Consider the following 17,736-nt stretch of genomic DNA (forward strand, 5'->3'; position numbering starts at 1 on the left):
GAGAGGGAGAAGCAGGCTCTCTGCTGAGCAGGGAGCTGGACGTGGGGTTCGATCCCAGGACCTCAGGATCATGACCTGAGCCGAAGGCAGCCGCTTAACCGACTGAGCCACCCAGGCACCCCTAGCCAGGCTCCCCTTAGTGCATGCACCTGCAAGGAGGGTGGGGAGGCAGAGAGAAGGAGAGAGAGAATCTCAAGCAGACTCTGACCCCAGCACGGAGCGTGTTGGCTGGGCTCTGTCCCACAACCCTGAGATCATGACCTGAGCCAAAATCAGGAGTCTGATGCTCAACCAACTGAGCCACCTAGGCGTCCCTAATTTAATTCTTAATGTGTTCTGGCCAGTTGTAGAAAATGGAACATAGAGGAGCAACTGAAAAATTTCTATCTTACAAAGCTGAGATCTAGAGAGAGAAGTAATTAGAAGCTTCTATGAGAATACCATTTTAGTAAAGATACATTGGGAAAATGTATTTGCTTAATAAAAAAAACCCCATCTTTATCAAAGAAATGCATGCTTATACTGAGCATAAAACAGTTTTCCAATTTTATAATAACATATTAATATCCAGTATTAGGTTCTTTTGTCTATGAGACATTTATAGAATCAATCTGAATGGTGCTTCTCTACCATATAACACTGTGGTAGAAAAGTAAGTGGATTGCTTAGAAAAAAATGTATTCATAACATTATCTCCTGTACATTTTCTGGAATCTAGTACAGTGATATTTTTAATAGATTTGTTTTATTTTAAAAGTAACACATACTTATTTTAGAAAAATTGGAAAAATAACTAAAAACTACAAAGGAAAAAATAAAAATCTCTGCCGTCCCACGTTTCAGAGGTAAATACTCACTAGTAATATTTTCTAGTATTTTCTTAGATTCACACACGGGGATTATGGCTTGTGCATAATTTTGTAGCCTACTTACAAATTTGTTATGAAAAATTTCAAGCATATTTTGAAACAAATATTTAGAGATAAAAACAGTATAATGAATCCCACATATGTATCACCTTGTTAAATATCAAAATTTTGCTACTTTTGCTTCACTTATCCCTCTTCTTTTTCTTTACTGTAGTACTTTAAGACAAATCTCAAACATGATGGTATTTTTACCCTTATTGAGTTCAGTATTTATCTCTACATATATGGATATTTTCTTACTACTCACAATGCTATTATTATACCTCATGAAATTCACAATAATCCTCCAGTACCTAAAACTGGTTTAAGTAGTGATTTCCCTTATAGTATGCTTTTTGTACTTGACATTTTTGGGAAATAGTTAATCTGTAAAATAATAGTTTTACCTGTACAGTACGGTTAAAAGTTAAAGACTTAAAATGTCTTTTCTGACTAATTTTCTTGGGTAGTCTTCCTTTATCTCCACTAGTTTAATAGCCGGTTTACCTGACTCAGTGTCCTGGGAGTGCTGGCAGTTTACATGGAAAGTTCTGGCTGTGCTGTACTTCACACGCACCTGTGCCATCCTCCTCATTTCAGGCACATGCCCAGGTCAGAGTGTGAGAGGCACTAGTCCAAGCAGGAAGTTATCCAGGAAGCGTTTGACCTATTTCAGGCCACTGTAAACTCTTCTGTTTCTTGTAAATACTATCAGACGCTGTTGGGCGTATGACACGGGACTCTCCAAGGAGAGAGATGTGCTCCAGCCCTGGAAACTGCTCACTCTGGCTTGATTTTTTTTAAACCTCTGCTTTGGTCTCTCTTCGGCCCCCTCTGTAGGAAAGCTATGAGCTGTCCTCCAGTGGAAGGATGGAAAGGGTGATAATAGTGCCGTACTTCCCTGGTTTGGCTTTTTTTTCCCCCTATATTTCTGCAGAAGAAGTTTTGGGATAGGAGAAGCTCATAATTTCTTAATTGTCACGTAGGTTAAGTACATTTATAATTAGTTAACATTTTTCAGATAGGTGCGGTGCTGCCCATATAAAATTTGTTACGACAAATACAGTTTAAAATCAGGTATTATTGCCATATAACTAAACAGTTTACCGAATTTTATTGGCCCCCTTAATTTCAAGCAATATTTTATCTGTCATTATAAGACAGATACTAATTTATGTGTTACACACTTTTTAAACATCCAGTTTTATTGCAGTGACACAGATGAGGTGGATGAGTGCTTCAGCCAGTGAACGCACAATCTGATATTGTTAACATCTGTAGCTGCATTGAATTCTTGAAATTCAGCTGCCTTGATACTCTAGGGACTGCTTTCTTTCCTCATGTTTTTCTCTGTGTGTGCTTAAGTGAGATGCGTAAGCAGGAAGAGGTAATGCAGAAACCTTTTTATTGTAAATACATGTGGATTGTGATAGTTGTGATTAGAGGGAGATGAGGTGTAAATGTAGATCTGCCTGGAATTGGACACCTGGTAGGTGTAATCTCCATGCTTCTCGTAAGACGTAGTGATTGCATGGGTCATCTGGTCCATAGATGGGAAAAGGATTGAAGAAAGTATGGCAGACAGGGGCTTAGGAAACATTTATTTGCATATAGGATGAGGCCACCATGAGCTGCTGGTTAGAGAGCTGTAAAAACTGAAAAATTCAGAAAACTGGAATGAAGCCGTGGTTGAGGAACTGATCCAAGGAAGAGAAAAGTTTGTACAGTGGTATTGTGATAACTGGTTAGAACCTGTGGAAAGCACTGGTTGGTGCTGGGTGGCCATCAGGTGACCTGGAGCTGGGACACGGAGCTGGCCCTGGGAGCAGGCTCTTCCCTTTTCCGGGTAAGGTGGCTATGGGAAATCACTGACTTTTGGACTGAAGGTAAAAGAAGGATGTCAGAAACGATGACTAGAGCCACGTTAACAATGAAACAACTTGGGGCGCCTGGGTGGCTTGGTCGGTTAAGCATCTGCCTTTGGCTCAGGTCATGATCTCAGGGTCCTGGAATCGAGTCCCACATTGGGCTCTCTGCTCAGCAGGAAGCCTGCATCTCCCTCTGCCTGCAGCTCCCCCTGCTTGTGCTCTCTCTTCTCTCTCTCTCGCAAAAAGATCTTTAAAAAAAACCAACAACAATGAAAAACTTAAAACACATGTGCTCGATGAAGAAAATAAATAGTACAAAGAAAACAAAGGCCTCTGTGTCCAGAATATTTATCTGGGACTTTTTTTTGAGGATGTTTAGAAATATTTGTGATTCTAACACCTCTGGTATGTGAGGGTTCAGACACCAGACTTATTTATCTGCAGTTTTGAAGCAGTGCAAAGCCCGTTTTGCAGCAAAACTGAACTTGGACAGACATAAGACTGTTGGTGAACTTTATCCCACTTAATGGTATTACAGGGTACTGTCTCAGGTTTGCTGGAGATAATGTATAACGTATGTGTACTATATTCGTTTTCTAAATTTTGAAGAGTTCTGCCTTCTGAAACAACTCTGATCCATGGGGTTAGGTAAGGGATTATGGACCTGTATTTTATTAAAGTAATGCTTTTTGGGTCGATGACAGCAGAATTAAACTCATTCCCTGGAGACCATAGTTTCTGTGATAACTCAGGGAATAACCAAATGTAAAACAGTTTTCAAAACTGCCTTCTATCGTTCCCTGCTCCCTTCAAAATGCTTCATTTCGTCTCACTTTGTTACATGGTGGTTATGGTGCTTGCTGAAGGGGGATGCAGATCCGGAATGCTGTTAGAAATTTCAGTGTTTGGCAAGTTTTGGAGAATGTGGACTGTACCCAGCTTTTCCTTGTAGGGTGGTAGGTAGGAGAGATTAAAAAAAAAAGGTAGCACAACCTCTCCCGAATTCAATGGAAAAGAGAAGAAAGGGCAGGAAAGAAAAGGAAGGAAAGTTTATACCGCTGAAACCTCCGGTGCTGTGATGGATCTGGCCAGTGTTCGGGTGTGAAGAGAGGCAGGCAGCACAGTGCATGGCGCGGGGGCCTGGAGTGAGTTTCCCACCCTCGTTCCCATTCACTAGCGCTGGGACCTTGGGCAGGACCTGCAACGTCTCTGAGCCCATTATCTCTCAAATGGGAGAAATTATACCTACCTCTTAGAGTTACTAGTTTGGGGGTCTGTTTTCACACTCTGATAAGGCACAGTGAAATGCTATGGTGAAAATCACAGAGACAGTTCCGGTTCTAGGCAGGAAGAAAGAGAAAATTACGTCTCAGGGAGCTAGCTAAGCTTCGCTTCATATCAAAGGTGAAAATTATGGAAATATCTAATGTGCTTTTAAATTTTTTGATAGCTGGATGGTTGCTGGATCATGTCCTTGGGCTGCACTTACTGACTCCTGAAGATAGATGGTAGACTTAGGACTGGAGAAGGTTCTGAGTTTAAAACGGGTTTCGAGTATTTAAGTTCTTGGTGTACTAGCACATTAGCTTTAGGAGAGCCCAGCCCATCAAAACATAAGGCACAAAGTGGGTAAATTAGACAAACCCCCATTACCTCAGGATATAAAAAGTAATAACAATGGATATTGGCCACCACTGCTCCCTCTGGGCTAGCGTGCAGTTCTGGACAGCGGCCAGGTTCCTTCCCAGAGTGTCTGAGGATTTCAGAAAACAAGAACAATCCTGTCAACCATTGCCTGATTCATCTGGCATTTTCCAGCTTTTCTGGCTTCCCAGAGACCCAGTTTCCATGTTGCCTCTCCCCACAAGCTACTCTGCCTTGTGATGCTGAGCTGGTCCAGCGTTGCATGATGAGGTGGCTCTCAGAAACGGTCTATGGCAAAAATTGTTTGTGTTTTTTTTTTTTAAATCCAAACTGAGAGCCTCTGTTGTTAATAATATTTACAGTTTCACTTGTTTGCATTTGGATCTTAACTCCATCTTGAATTATTTTGATTCAGAGAATAATATTTTGATTCAAGCATTATGTTTGGTTATTATTACTGAGTATTCAACTGATGAAGATGGGCTTCCCGGCAACGGAAATAAATCATCAACAAAAAGACTCTGAGTTTCACATCCTTGTGAGCTGGGATGGATGGCCCTTTGGCAAAAAAAACAACCCCCCCCCCAAAACCCCTGCATTTTAATCCATTCTATTGACGTGTAATTACATATAAGAAAATGCACTAGTTTTATGACTTTTTGCCATATTTATACGTTCATGTAACTACCACCCCAATAGAGCATTTCCATCACCCCACAAAGGCCCCTCATGCCCTGCCCTTTTGCGGGCAGATCCCCGAAGCCTTTTCAGCTGAGTTGGCTTTCACACCCGGGTGTCCTCACATCAGAGCCTGGCTTCTCGAGCGCTGTACTGCATTGCTTTCCTGAGGATTTCACCTCTCTTCATTCACTGGATGGTAGCTTGTCTAGTCTGTTTGCATGCTCGTTGACTGATTGTGTGTCACTGATGGATTTACAGGCCAGAGGTGATTTAGTAGCGTATCATCATTTATCCTCAAGCCCAGGTGCCCTCTTTTATCCTGTCTTTCTCTTGACGCGCCGCATCTAGTAAAGTAGTCAGGTACTTGCAAAACGTTTGTAACATCTTGTTGGGCTTTGCCCTCTAACATTTTCAGAAAAAGAATTATTAATTCATTAAAGCATATTATTCACGGCTTGGTGTTTGGTTGGGTTTATATAAATTTAATTTTTTAATAGTAAAAATGTTTTTATTAACAAGGTAGTTATCTGTGATTACATGTGGATTTCTTGTTCTTCATGCCTTATGCAGATAGGGTGACTCATTGCTGCTACTTTTTGTATGTGTAATCCTAAAATGTTGAATTGCAGAGGTTTTGTCATACAGGTATTCTCTTTTCTAGGACTTTTCCAGATTGCTCAGAACAAAGTGGCAGTTCTTCTTCTAGCTGGCGGGCAGGGGACGAGACTTGGTGTTGCATATCCCAAGGGAATGTATGATGTTGGTTTGCCATCTCATAAGACGCTTTTTCAGATTCAGGCAGAGCGTATCCTGAAGCTTCAACAGTTAGCTGAAAAATATCATGGCAACAAATGCATCATTCCATGGTAAGATATGCCTCATTGTGGGAGAGTGTCTAAACATATGTCGGTCTATAATATTCAAAATGCATGTACACTTTATTCATAAGCAGACATACTTCCTGTTACTAATGATTTCCCCAGGAGCTGCATTTTACTATATATGTTAAAAGTAATCTGTATTATAGCTAGATAAATGATCATGATAGTCTTAATGCACAATATATATTCACCTCAGGCTTTTACATCCCTACCTGAGTACTTTTGGGGACTCACTGGGTTTTCTCAGTGTAGAAACTTTATATTGATTGGTAGTTTGTGTATAAATTCCGATTGAAAGTCCGTTTCTGTCTGAAATTTGAAGGCATCGTTCTGTTGTTTCTAGCATTGTTGAGCGGTCCATTGCTGTTCTGATTCCCAGTCTCTCTCTCCCTCTTTCCCTTTCTCTCTCTCTCTCCCTTCTCCCCCTCCCCCCAAAAGCATCTAAGGTCTCTTCTTACCATTGGCATCTGAAATTTCATGACAAGGTGATAGGAGTCTATTTTTAGTCACTGCTCTCACTCAGGGAGTTCTCACAGTCTAGAAACTCGTATCCTTAAGTACCAGGTTATATAGCTCTCCCCGTACCCCACCCTTCCCATACACACCAGCTGAAAGCCCCACTGATTTCTCTGCTGTGGGCCACACTCCAATCCCAGGCTCTAGTAGAGTACTGTGTTCTTGGGGCCGGCCTACCTTGGCAAGTGTTGGTGTCCCGAGCACCAAGAGATTATGGGAAATTCTGCTTTGTGTTTTAAAAGTTTTTGATATAGCTCTTAAATCTCTTTCCCAGAGCAGCTTTGGAAATTATGGTTTGAGGGGGAAACCAGCTGTGTTTGAGATCCCTCAAGTCCCTAATCTTGTTATTTTAGCCCCACGTGACCCACAAAAGCTCTGCTGGTTTCTCTGTCCTTCTGCCTGGTCCAGGCCCAGAGTCCCTACCACTAACCTAGATCCCACGTCAGCAGATACCCCAGGAAAAGGCAGCTGTAAATCCTTAGCTCCTCTTTGAAAGATTCCCACTGTCTTGAATTTTAGTTCCAATCCATGTTGCTTCTATAGCTCTCTGATGCCTTTAAAAATAGGCTTTTTGTAAATTTCCCAGCTTCGCTAGTTCTTCTCAACATGGGTATTGGCGGGCAAGAAACTATTTTTTTTCATCTTGATTCCTTTGGGGATGTTTGAGGGACATCTGTGTTCGAAGCAGCCAATATTCTCCTTACAGCCCTGGCTCCCACTATCACGTTGAATTTTCTTCTCTTTTCCTCACAACTTAGAATCTCTGTGCTCTAGTTATGCAGAGCAGTCTAGCCACCTCTTTGTACTCAAAGTTCAAAATACCCGGGATAACTTGTTAAACAGATACCTAGTATGGTGGGAAATTATACCATTTTCTTTCTTTATTCATTCAACATATATTGAATGCCTGCTTCTAGGTACTGGGGATATATCAGCAACCAAAATGGACAAAAATCCCTACTTAAATGTGGCATAAATTCTAGTAAGGACAAAAACTACTGCAGTTACTAATTGTGCTTTTAAATAGAGTTTTTGACTCCTTTGCCACACTAGCATGGTTTGGATTTTTGTGAGAACAGATAATATAATTACACTTTTAAGATTTTAAATGGAGGGTGAGCAGAGCCCAGATTACATTTCAAAACTTTAGTAAAAAGAACCATAAGATATATATATGATATAATATATTCATTAGAGTATGTTCGTTTACCCTTTTCTCCCTATTTATTTATAATGGGAGTTTTAAATTTAGAACACAGTTTTCACAGAGTTCTAAAATGTTTGTTGAAGCCAGTTACAGGCTTTCTGTTGCAGGAGGTATGTTTAATATTGTTACATAGATTTATTCTATATGTAGGACTGATGAAGTTACTGGAAGAAAGGCACTTGGATAGCAGCTAATGCTACCTTATCCAGGAAGAGCATGAAGGAAGTCAGAACAAAGAGGCAGTGTGCTCGATTTTTTTTTTTGCTTAGAAAATAGACAAGATTGAATTTTGCCCTAATTCCCAGAGCACTGTTGCTTAGAAGATCTGCTTTTCTCTTGCAAGGTATATAATGACCAGTGGCAGGACAATGGAATCTACAAAGGAGTTCTTCACAAAGCACAAGTACTTTGGTTTAAAAAAGGAGAATGTAATCTTTTTTCAGCAGGGAATGCTGCCTGCTATGAGTTTTGATGGGAAAATTATTTTGGAAGAGAAGAACAAGGTTTCTATGGCTCCAGGTTTGTAACCATGCTTATTTAAGGGTGACTAGAAACGGGAGTAACATAAATCATTACATTTTCATTTTTTTTCTAATATGGTGATTTAGATGTTAAAAAATTAATATTTAAGATTTTACTGCAATTTGGCAAGGATTTAAAAAAAGGAAAATGCCCATGGGTGAAATGGATACACTTTTATATTTTTTGTGGATGTCTGCCCTTGAGAACAACCTGAGCGGCACACTGAGTATTCATTCTCTTTACCTGGTATTTTATATCAGCAGGTTTCATGGCTACATTACTTCTTGCAGTGAAAGATTGGAAACCATTTGCTATTTAATAAACAAGAGGTTAAATTATAGTTTATCTGTAGTATTCTCAAACTGTAATAAAACTGTAATTGATTGGAGATACTAAATGACAAAGAGAAGTAGTGTCAGTAGCTAAGGGAGAGAATGGGAAGCGTGAAGCTGCGTGCCCGCTGTGGCGAGGCCACTGCCCTGCACGGCTGCGGGTGGTGCGTGCACCCTGTGTGACCGCGTGCGGCCACCCTGCGTGTGATCCCAGCTGTAAAAATAAATGTGTCGACAGATTCATATCGACGTGAGTATTTGGAGGAAAGGCTGACAGGAAATAAGTAAGAGTGTTAACAGTGGTGGCCTCCAGATACAGGCTTTTATTTCATCTTAAGTCTTTTTTTCTACTTAATTCTTTTTCATTAGTGGAAGACTACTATTTTTAGCTCTATTTGTGAAGTCCAATTTTTTAAGCTGTGGCTGAGGGTGTTGGACGAAGTACATTAAAGCAGCACTAAAAACAGATGGGAAAAGAAGAGGCTTTTACCTATACTTATTTTAAATCTGGTCTTCATATTAATCTGGTTTCCTAACAAGTTATTTGGTATAAAAAACTTGTGTATTTTTATTTTTGAGAAGGGTGACATTGTCAGTGTTGGGGCTATAAACACAGAGCTAACTTGAATAATAAAAATATTAATAAAACTTGAAATGTTATGAAATAATCATTGCTTGAGAAAGAACTTTATATTTCACAATGTATTACAGGCTAAATTGTTAAAAAGTCTGAGTTAAAAAGAAAAATATGGTCTTTGGGTTGCCTGGTCCTACACTAATAATGTTATTTTCTCGATACTTATGTTAAATTACTTTCAAAGTCACGTAGTATTATTTTTTGACACCTGAGTTCTTCCTTATGGGTATTTATTTTTCTTGGCCCTGTGATGTAGAACTGCTTTTCAGAGATCTTCGCCCCTTTGGAAACATTAACCCCGGTAAACCAGTTTTGGATTACCTTCATAATGGGTTTGGTGTACTACTAATGGGCTCTTTTATTTCCCAGATGGGAATGGTGGTCTTTATCGGGCTCTTGCAGCCCAGAATATTGTGGAGGACATGGAGCAGAGAGGCATTTGGAGCATTCATGTCTATTGTGTTGACAACATCCTAGTAAAAGTGGCAGACCCACGGTTCATTGGATTTTGCATTCAGAAAGGAGCGGACTGCGGTGCGAAGGTAATGCCTTTCTCAACTTAGTGAGGCCATCAGTGAGCTTGCTGTGTCAGCGTATACATTCCAGGACACGAACTAGAATCATCAGGGTGATTTGAATATGTTAGAACCATTTTCTCTCTAAAGTACCCCCCGCCTACTCTTTCTCTTAAATTAGCAGCATTTGATTCTGGAAATACTGTTGTATGCTTGTCCATTACAAGTAAGAGTTTAAAAATATGTGAGGATGGGGCGCCTGGGTGGCTCCGTTGGTTGAGTGTCCGATTCTTGATTTTAGCTCAGGTCATGAGATCAAGCCCCATGTCAGGCTCTGCGCTCAGTGTGAAGCCTGACTGAGATTCTCTCTCTCCCTCTCCCATTGCCCCTTCCCCAATTTGCTTGCGCCTACGCACACACGCACTCTGTCTCTGTCTCTCTCTCACTCGAATAAGTAAAATCTTAAAAAAAAATATGTGTGGATGATTTGTAAGTACCTGGGAAAGTGGATGATTATCACTAGGCCTGGGATGGATTCATTAGTATCAAGTTGTATTTGATGAGGTTAATCCACTTTCTTCCTATGACAGAGTTGCTGGAGTAGGAGGTAAGGGAAATATGTCGGGAACAGCAGATCGAGACTTCAGCAAGGCGTTTGACAAGTCACCTCATGATAGTCTTACGATTAAGATGGAAATGTGCAGTCAGGGACAGTGAAGGAGATTGATAACTTTGACCACAAATGTACTGATAGGAAGATAGAGGGAGGTGATTCTTTTCAGCATTTTTTTAGTTGCATAGATGATGATGTAGGAGACTTACCTTTATGGTAGCTAATGAAATATATCTAGGAATAAAAGAGAACATGAAAACACTTTGGAAGATTTACTAATACAAATACTGCTTTTCTGGAAATCTGTAAAACTATCAGTTCTCACCAAATTAAAGTATAACACAATTTTGGTCAAAGCCCCAATGAGACTATTTTGGGGACACTTAACAAAATGATTGTAAAGTTTAGAAAAAACATGTAAAGGTGGCCAGGACAATGCCGAGAAAAGGTGATAAAGAAGGAAGAGGGTTGGAGACAGTCTACCAGGTACTAAACTGGGTTGTAAATAACAAATAATTCGGAGTGTAGTACAGAAACCAGGATAGAATGACAGATTAATGGAACAGACTAGATCTGTCAGAAATAAGTCCATGTATATATAAGAATGCACTATATAAAAACATGGCATTTCAAATCGGTGGGGGAAATGAATGAGATAACTGACTAAAAATAAAGTCTCTCCCTCAAAGCTCATAGAAAAATCAATTTCAAATGGATTACAAAGTTAAATATTAAAAAAAAAACCCATAAGGATGTTAAGGAGAAAATTGAGAATACTTTTACAACATTCACATGAAGGGAAGACCTTTCTGCCGGCAGCAACAACCATACAGTACAGGTTTCTGACAAAAACAAATCAGATATAAATTTTAAATATTTGGATTTAAAAAGGAGAACTGCCATAAAAGACATACCATAGCCTTGGTTGGAAATTTTCTATTATAAAGATGTCATTTCTCTTAAAATTATCTGTAAATCTATGGCAAAGTCATAAAAGCTGGAGTTCTAAATTTACCAGTGCAGGTTTTGCGAGATGAAGCTGGTGGACCTAATAAGACTCTTCTGGACTCTGAAAATAAAAAAGTTGGTTTGGTCATTTAAGACCTCTCTCTGTTCTAATATTCTATACTGTAAATAGCTATTAAATTGTAACAGAAACAGTACATTGTTAAGTAGCTACTAAGCTTTAAAAAAAACGAACTAGCCTGTATTTCTGACTTTGCTCCGCTTGGTGTCACTCTTCATTCTAAATCAGAAACTTAAATTTTATTGCTCTGAGCTTCAAGTCCATTCAAATTCCATCTGGTCAACCCCTTCAGTCTCAGAAATGAGCACCCTGAATGAGTTCTAAGTGAGTTCCAGGCTCAAGGTCCTTCATCACATTAACAGAAGCAGGATTAGAATTCATGTTTCCCAACTCCTAGCTTTAGGATATCACATTATAAAACCAAGCTCTTTAGATTGATTATGCTTTTGCTGACAGCTTAAAAACTTTAAATTAGTGTGCTAACTTTTGTGAGTTTACTGGTCACACGGGAGATGCAGGTATAACCAGTCACCCTTCACCACCTGTGGGTTTTCCAGGCGTCTCGGGCTTCCTGCTCAGCTCTGTATCTGGCATATAGGGTAGAAGTCACTCGATGAGCGACTACATAGTCAGATGGAACCGAAATATGGCAAGACTGGTACATGTTAAAGACTTTCAGAAATGTTAGAAACCATTTATGTAATCTGTCCTCCCACTCTTTTAATTTAATTTAATTTTTTTTTTTTTTAAAGATTTTTTATTTATTTATTTGACAGAGAGAGACACAGCGAGAGAGGGAACACAAGCAGGGGGAGTGGGAGAGGGAGAAGCAGGCTTCCCGCTGAGCAGGGAGCCCGATGTGGGGCTCGATCCCAGCACCCTGGGATCATGACCAGAGCCGAAGGCAGACGCTTAACCATCTGAGCCACCCAGGCGCCCCATCCCACCCTTTTAATTTTAATTGCAAAATCAAGATATCAAAATTATTTTTAAGAACACCTAAATTAGGGAGAAATTTGTAGTGTGGTAGTAGAATAATTTGTCTTACTTCTTTCAAAGGCTCTGGTCTTTGTGAATTAAGGAATTAAGTATTTTCTATGGAGCAAGAGCCTTGAGAAAAGGCGGAGAGTGCAGGGGTTTGCAGAAGTACAAAGCTAAAAGGGTAGGAACCACTGTTAATTAAAGGTCACTTTGTAAAGCAGTTACAGTAACTGTGACATTAAAGTGTTACTTTGAACTCAGCTTTTCAGGATTGAAGTTGGAGAAAATCAAACTTCTTAATTTTATGCTGTATAACTTTCTGTGTAATATAAACTTGACTTCCAGCTTAGGAGTTTACAAATGCTTTCTTTTGTAATCCAGAGTTTTATGATATTTGGAGGCTCCTAGTTGTCATAGAAGTAAATCTTTCAGGGGCGCCTGGGTGGCTCAGTTGGTTAAGCGTCTGAATCTTGATTTTGGCTCAGGTCATGATCTCAGGGTCGTGAGATCGAGCCCTGCGTTGGGCTTTGTGCTGGGTGTGGAGCCTGCTTGGGATTCTCTCTCCCTCTGCCGGGAAGATAAGTAAAAAAAGAAGTAAATCTTTCACTGACAGATTAACACTTGGGCAGTGTAAAGTGTAAATATGCTTAGTTTGTTATCTATGGCTGGTCAGGAGTAGAGGCCTGTGGAAGTGACTGGAAAATAAACCGTGTGCGTGTGTGTGTGTGTGTGTGTGTGAATGAGAGGAATCTATTCCAAATCCCCTGTCTAGTGAGACCCCACTGTGGAATATGTGAAGTGAGGGGTGGTGAGGAGTTGATCGTTGCAAACAGGTCTGTGATTGATTTAAATCATTTCATTGTGGGTTTCCCCCCAGTTTAATTCACTTCCTTGGGAGAAAGTTTCTCTTTATGAATGCTGCGCTCCTTTCAGGATGGCACACTGTGAAGCGACACGGCCTCCTTGCGCACCCAGGAGCCCTGGCTCACTGCGCTGGATGAGGGCCTGTAGCTCTCGCTGCTGGGTAGCTGAAGTCGGCGGTAGTGGCTTTATTGTCTGGAGGAGGCTGCCGCCCGCTGGGTTTATTTTAAAAAATCCGTTGTTGAAGAAAAGTTTTAGCTTTACTGATGTAATTTCTTAGGATAGACTTTTCAAATTGGGGACAGATTTTTCACACTACTCTGAAGCATGCTGAATTGCTCACTGAACAGGGCAAACAAGGCAGGATCTTTAAATACTTGTTATCGTTTGATTGTTCAGTTGGATATTCATCTCATCTGAAACTTGATTTTATGTTAGTGTATCACATACAGTTCTTCGGTAATTTTCTTCTAAACAGTTTAGGCCAGTGCTGTGTTGGATTAGGGTGGTGGGGTATCAGAGTCACTTGTGAGGGTTTTTTTAATTACATACTCTATATTTCCCTGTGATTTCTTTTTTAAAGATTTATTTATTTATTTTAGAGGGGGGCGTGGAGACCATGAGCCGGGGAAGGGGGAGAGGGAGAGGCAGAGAATCTCAAGTGACACGGCCTCTTTGTGGGACTCGATCTCATAACCCATGAGATCATGACCTGAGCCAAAATCAAGAGCCAGCCTCTTGACCAACTGAGCCACCCGGGCGCCCCTATTTTTCCCTGTGATTTTGATATACACCTTTCTCTCAGTTTCCCCACCAGCTTAGAGCCATTGTTAGATTATCAAATCACTGGTTTTCAGACTTTTTTTTAAAGCATAGAATCTCTTACTTCAAATAAAGTCTAACATGCAAAACAGTTAAATATTGGGTGGGCTTTTCTGATTGAAATTGGAGCCAGATTGAAGTGACTTGCCTGGTCTAATGCCCCCTACCTCCTGGCCATCTCCTGGAAAAACAAGGAAAATGATGTATTCATGAATGAAAACGAAAGAAACACCATTTTCTTTCTTTCATTTTTTTTTTTTTTTTTAAGATTTTATTTATTTATTTGACAGAGCACAAGTAGGCAGAGCGGCAGGCAGAGGGAGAGGGGGAAGCAGGCTCCCCACTGAGCAGGGAGTCCGATGTGGGGCTCCATCCCAGGACCCTGAGATCATGACCCGAGCCGAAGGCAGATGCTTAACCGACTGAGCCACCCAGGCACCTGAAACACCATTTTCAAATGAAATAATGATTTGGACAGTACCAAATGAGAGGCAAAATGCCTTACCTTTGTCTTGTGAATCCCAGAGAAATTTCATTTCATTTATTCTCAAAGCAGTTGAGTGTAGTTAAGGATAAATTAATTAAAATAAAACATATTTGGGGGGAGGTAGACTCCTCATTTAATTATTCCCAGTCCAGTGTGATTTCCTCTGGGCTCTGTGTGTATGATGAAATTTCTATTCCATAGTTTCATTAGGTGATAAATAGGAAGGAGGTAATTTACTTCATTTCCAGTTGGACAGTAGTCTGTCAAAAGAATAGAAAGATGGACAGGTGGTTGTCCACAGTTAAAGGTTCCTTTGCCTTAAAGACAATATAAGCAAAACTGCAGATGTGGCCTTTGGAAATGGCCAGTGTAGCATTTGATTATATTTCTTCTCCTGCTGTCTTTCTTTGGGCAGGTGGTAGAGAAAACGAACCCTACGGAGCCAGTGGGAGTGGTTTGCCGCGTGGATGGAGTCTACCAGGTGGTGGAATACAGTGAGATTTCCCTGGCGACGGCTCAGAAACGAAGCTCGGATGGACGCCTGCTATTCAATGCAGGGAACATTGCCAACCATTTCTTCACTGTACCGTTTCTGAGAGATGTTGTCAAGTATGAGCAAGATGGGGGCTTTTAAAATTTTTCTTTTATCATTAATCAGGAACTGAGTCACTAGAGAAGTAGAAAGACACCCCAGGCCAAATTCTACAGAATTCATCTTCTCCCTTGAGGATCGCCTTTATCCAATGGAAATTTATCTCACATTTTAGTTGTTTTTAGGAAGATGCATTATAGGGTGCAGATTTGTAGAAGTCCGTTCTTCACTGCATTGCCTGCAGTCCAAAGCGCTTCTTCTTTTTCTTTTCTTCCTCTTTTCCCTCCAACTATGTTAGGTTCTGGTGAAGCAAAGAGTAAGAAATGAAACACGGTCTCTCTACCACAGTGGGAAACTTTAAAAAATGTAGATATCTGCTCTGCATCTACTGAATCAGAATTTCTGGTGGTAGATGCAGGTCATCTGTATTTTTGAAAAGGTGCCCACACAATTTTAATCAGTTCCCAAACTAGCATTTAGGAACTAGTGCATTAGAGGGTCAAGAAAAGAACTTGAGCCCTGGATAGAAATTAGCATGGTAGGATAAAAGAATAGAATAAGAGCTACTTTATTCTATCGGTTTGTTAAATGAAGGACATTCTCACTATCTGCTTCTTCATTTGATAGCTTTTAGACATTCACGATGACAATCTATTTTTAAAAAAGTTACTTAGCTTTGCTTTAGAATATTGACTCCAGTTCCAGAATATTTCCCATTCTACTCTGCGGTCTGTAACTGTGCTTTTAATTCATCCATAGTAACTTATTAATCCTCATCTTTCCATTCTACACTTCAAGGGCTCTCAGTTGGGAAAGTTGGGGCAAAGAGCAGAACATTTTATGGAAGACAGGAAAATTATGGGAGAGACATTGGTGTGAGCTGTGTGGTGTATATTCTTTAATGTGGAAATCATTATTGGATTTTTTAAAAATTTAAGGAGGTGAATAGGGAAATCTCTTCGTCTAATATTTAAATATGAACTGAAACTTAGCAGATGTGCTTCACTTTGAAAATCTTAGTACTGGTGTCGATGCATTTGTTCTTGGGTGTGATTATCAGATTTTCTGGCATTTTAATTTTGGAAAGTGATTATGTCTTTTTTTTCCTACTTAGTATTTATGAACCTCAGTTGCAGCACCATGTGGCTCAAAAGAAGATTCCATATGTGGATTCCCAGGGGCAATTAATTAAGCCAGACAAACCAAATGGAATAAAGATGGAAAAATTTGTCTTTGACATCTTCCAGTTTGCAAAGTATGTTTTGAGTAGCAAGAGTAAGGTTAGATACGGGTCTTGAAATGTTGCTTTTTACTCTGTTAGGCAGGACACTGTTTTTAGGAGACACTGGGTAGCATATAGTCAGGTATGGTGTTCTAATTGTGAGTGTACTGTCTAGACTCTTTATCATTCTCTAGTATGCAACCACCAACCTGGGAGTATGGTGTGAGTTGCCTGTGAGTATGTTTCCTTTATGTTGGTTAGTCCGTTATCTGACTGACTGTTCTGCAAAACTGTGAAATTTTGTTAAAATTGTCACTTCTTTTGGCTAAGAGACTAAAAAGGTTGAGATAGAGAATTGGCCCACTTTGTGTGTAGGATGCCTTCCGGACCTGTGAGTAAATGTTTCAGGGAACATGGTTTTAAATTACAGAGTTCTCCATCAAAGATCACATTTGGTGTTGAGGTATGTGTTTCAGTATGAAAATGCAGAAGACAAATTAGCTGTAAGATTAATCTTCCCATATGCATTTCTAAATCATCCTTTTTTGCCTTTTTTTTCCCCGCAGAACAGATTCTAATGTAATTTGCATTAAGATTTCTGACCTTTCTGACTTGAGATGAAGTGTTTTATAGTTTGGGATGAAAATAATTTGTTATTTTGCACTGGAGAAGGGAATTCCAACTTCCTTTAGTCCAGGGACGAGCTTTATTTCTTTTGGCACTCAGCTGAGAGAGAGCCTGTGAGATTGGGGATCAGAGGCTTAGCCCTGTAGAGAGGGTTGGAGTCGTGTTTGCAGTTTTACTTCATACTAGAGTGGTCTCTGTGTGGTTCTACTCTAGGAAGTTTGTGGTGTATGAAGTGCTGCGAGAAGATGAGTTTTCCCCACTAAAGAATGCGGACAGTCAGAACGGGAAGGACAATCCTACTACTGCGAGGCATGCTTTGCTGTCCCTTCATCACTGCTGGGTCCTCAACGCAGGGGGCCACTTCATCGACGAAAATGGCTCTCGCCTCCCAGCCATTCCCCGGTAAGTCAGTGTCTCTTCTCCAGTGGGACAACGCTTCCTGGCCTTTTCTTCTTGGACCCGTCTCCCCTCTCTCTGATATATTCCCACATCTTTTTAAAAAAAGCAGAAGACTGACGTGGGCAGTTCCTGCTGTGAAATAATCTGGCCATCTGGCCCATTACAGAGAGAATGATCGCTTTACTTCCCCGTAGAGAGGAATCCTCTGTTTTGGACACACGTCCACCTGAGCAGCGTATGAGTCCCGCTGAGGGGTGCTCAGGAGGCCGTCCCGTTGGTGCGTCGTGGGTAAAGGCCGTCAGGTGCGCAGGCCCCGAGAGGGAGAGGACTGGGCGCGGTCGCTTGGCACTGCGTGCGTGGCCCCCCGCGCCCCCACCCCGCAGCCGCACACCTG

The 17,736-nt window shown here is 40.6% G+C and overlaps 1 protein-coding gene across 5 annotated transcripts in view; it reads left to right on the forward strand.

The window, feature by feature from the left end:
• UAP1 (UDP-N-acetylglucosamine pyrophosphorylase 1) overlaps positions 1–17,736 on the forward strand; it is a 39,734-nt gene that overhangs the window by 10,768 nt on the left and 11,230 nt on the right. For 4 of the 5 annotated variants that reach the window (XM_032422050.1, XM_032422049.1, XM_032422051.1 and 1 more), the window contains exons 3-8: positions 5,763–5,967; positions 8,049–8,224; positions 9,566–9,738; positions 14,918–15,111; positions 16,209–16,349; positions 17,157–17,345. In XM_032422050.1, the coding sequence (XP_032277941.1) occupies positions 5,763–5,967; positions 8,049–8,224; positions 9,566–9,738; positions 14,918–15,111; positions 16,209–16,349; positions 17,157–17,345 (1,078 nt within the window). The remainder of the gene's footprint in view (positions 1–5,762; positions 5,968–8,048; positions 8,225–9,565; positions 9,739–14,917; positions 15,112–16,208; positions 16,350–17,156; positions 17,346–17,736) is intronic. The other variant, XM_032422053.1, reaches the window with a different exon arrangement.

Source organism: Phoca vitulina, unplaced genomic scaffold (assembly GCF_004348235.1).
Source record: "Phoca vitulina isolate PV1807 unplaced genomic scaffold, GSC_HSeal_1.0 scaffold26, whole genome shotgun sequence".
NCBI classification, from domain to species: domain Eukaryota; kingdom Metazoa; phylum Chordata; class Mammalia; order Carnivora; family Phocidae; genus Phoca; species Phoca vitulina.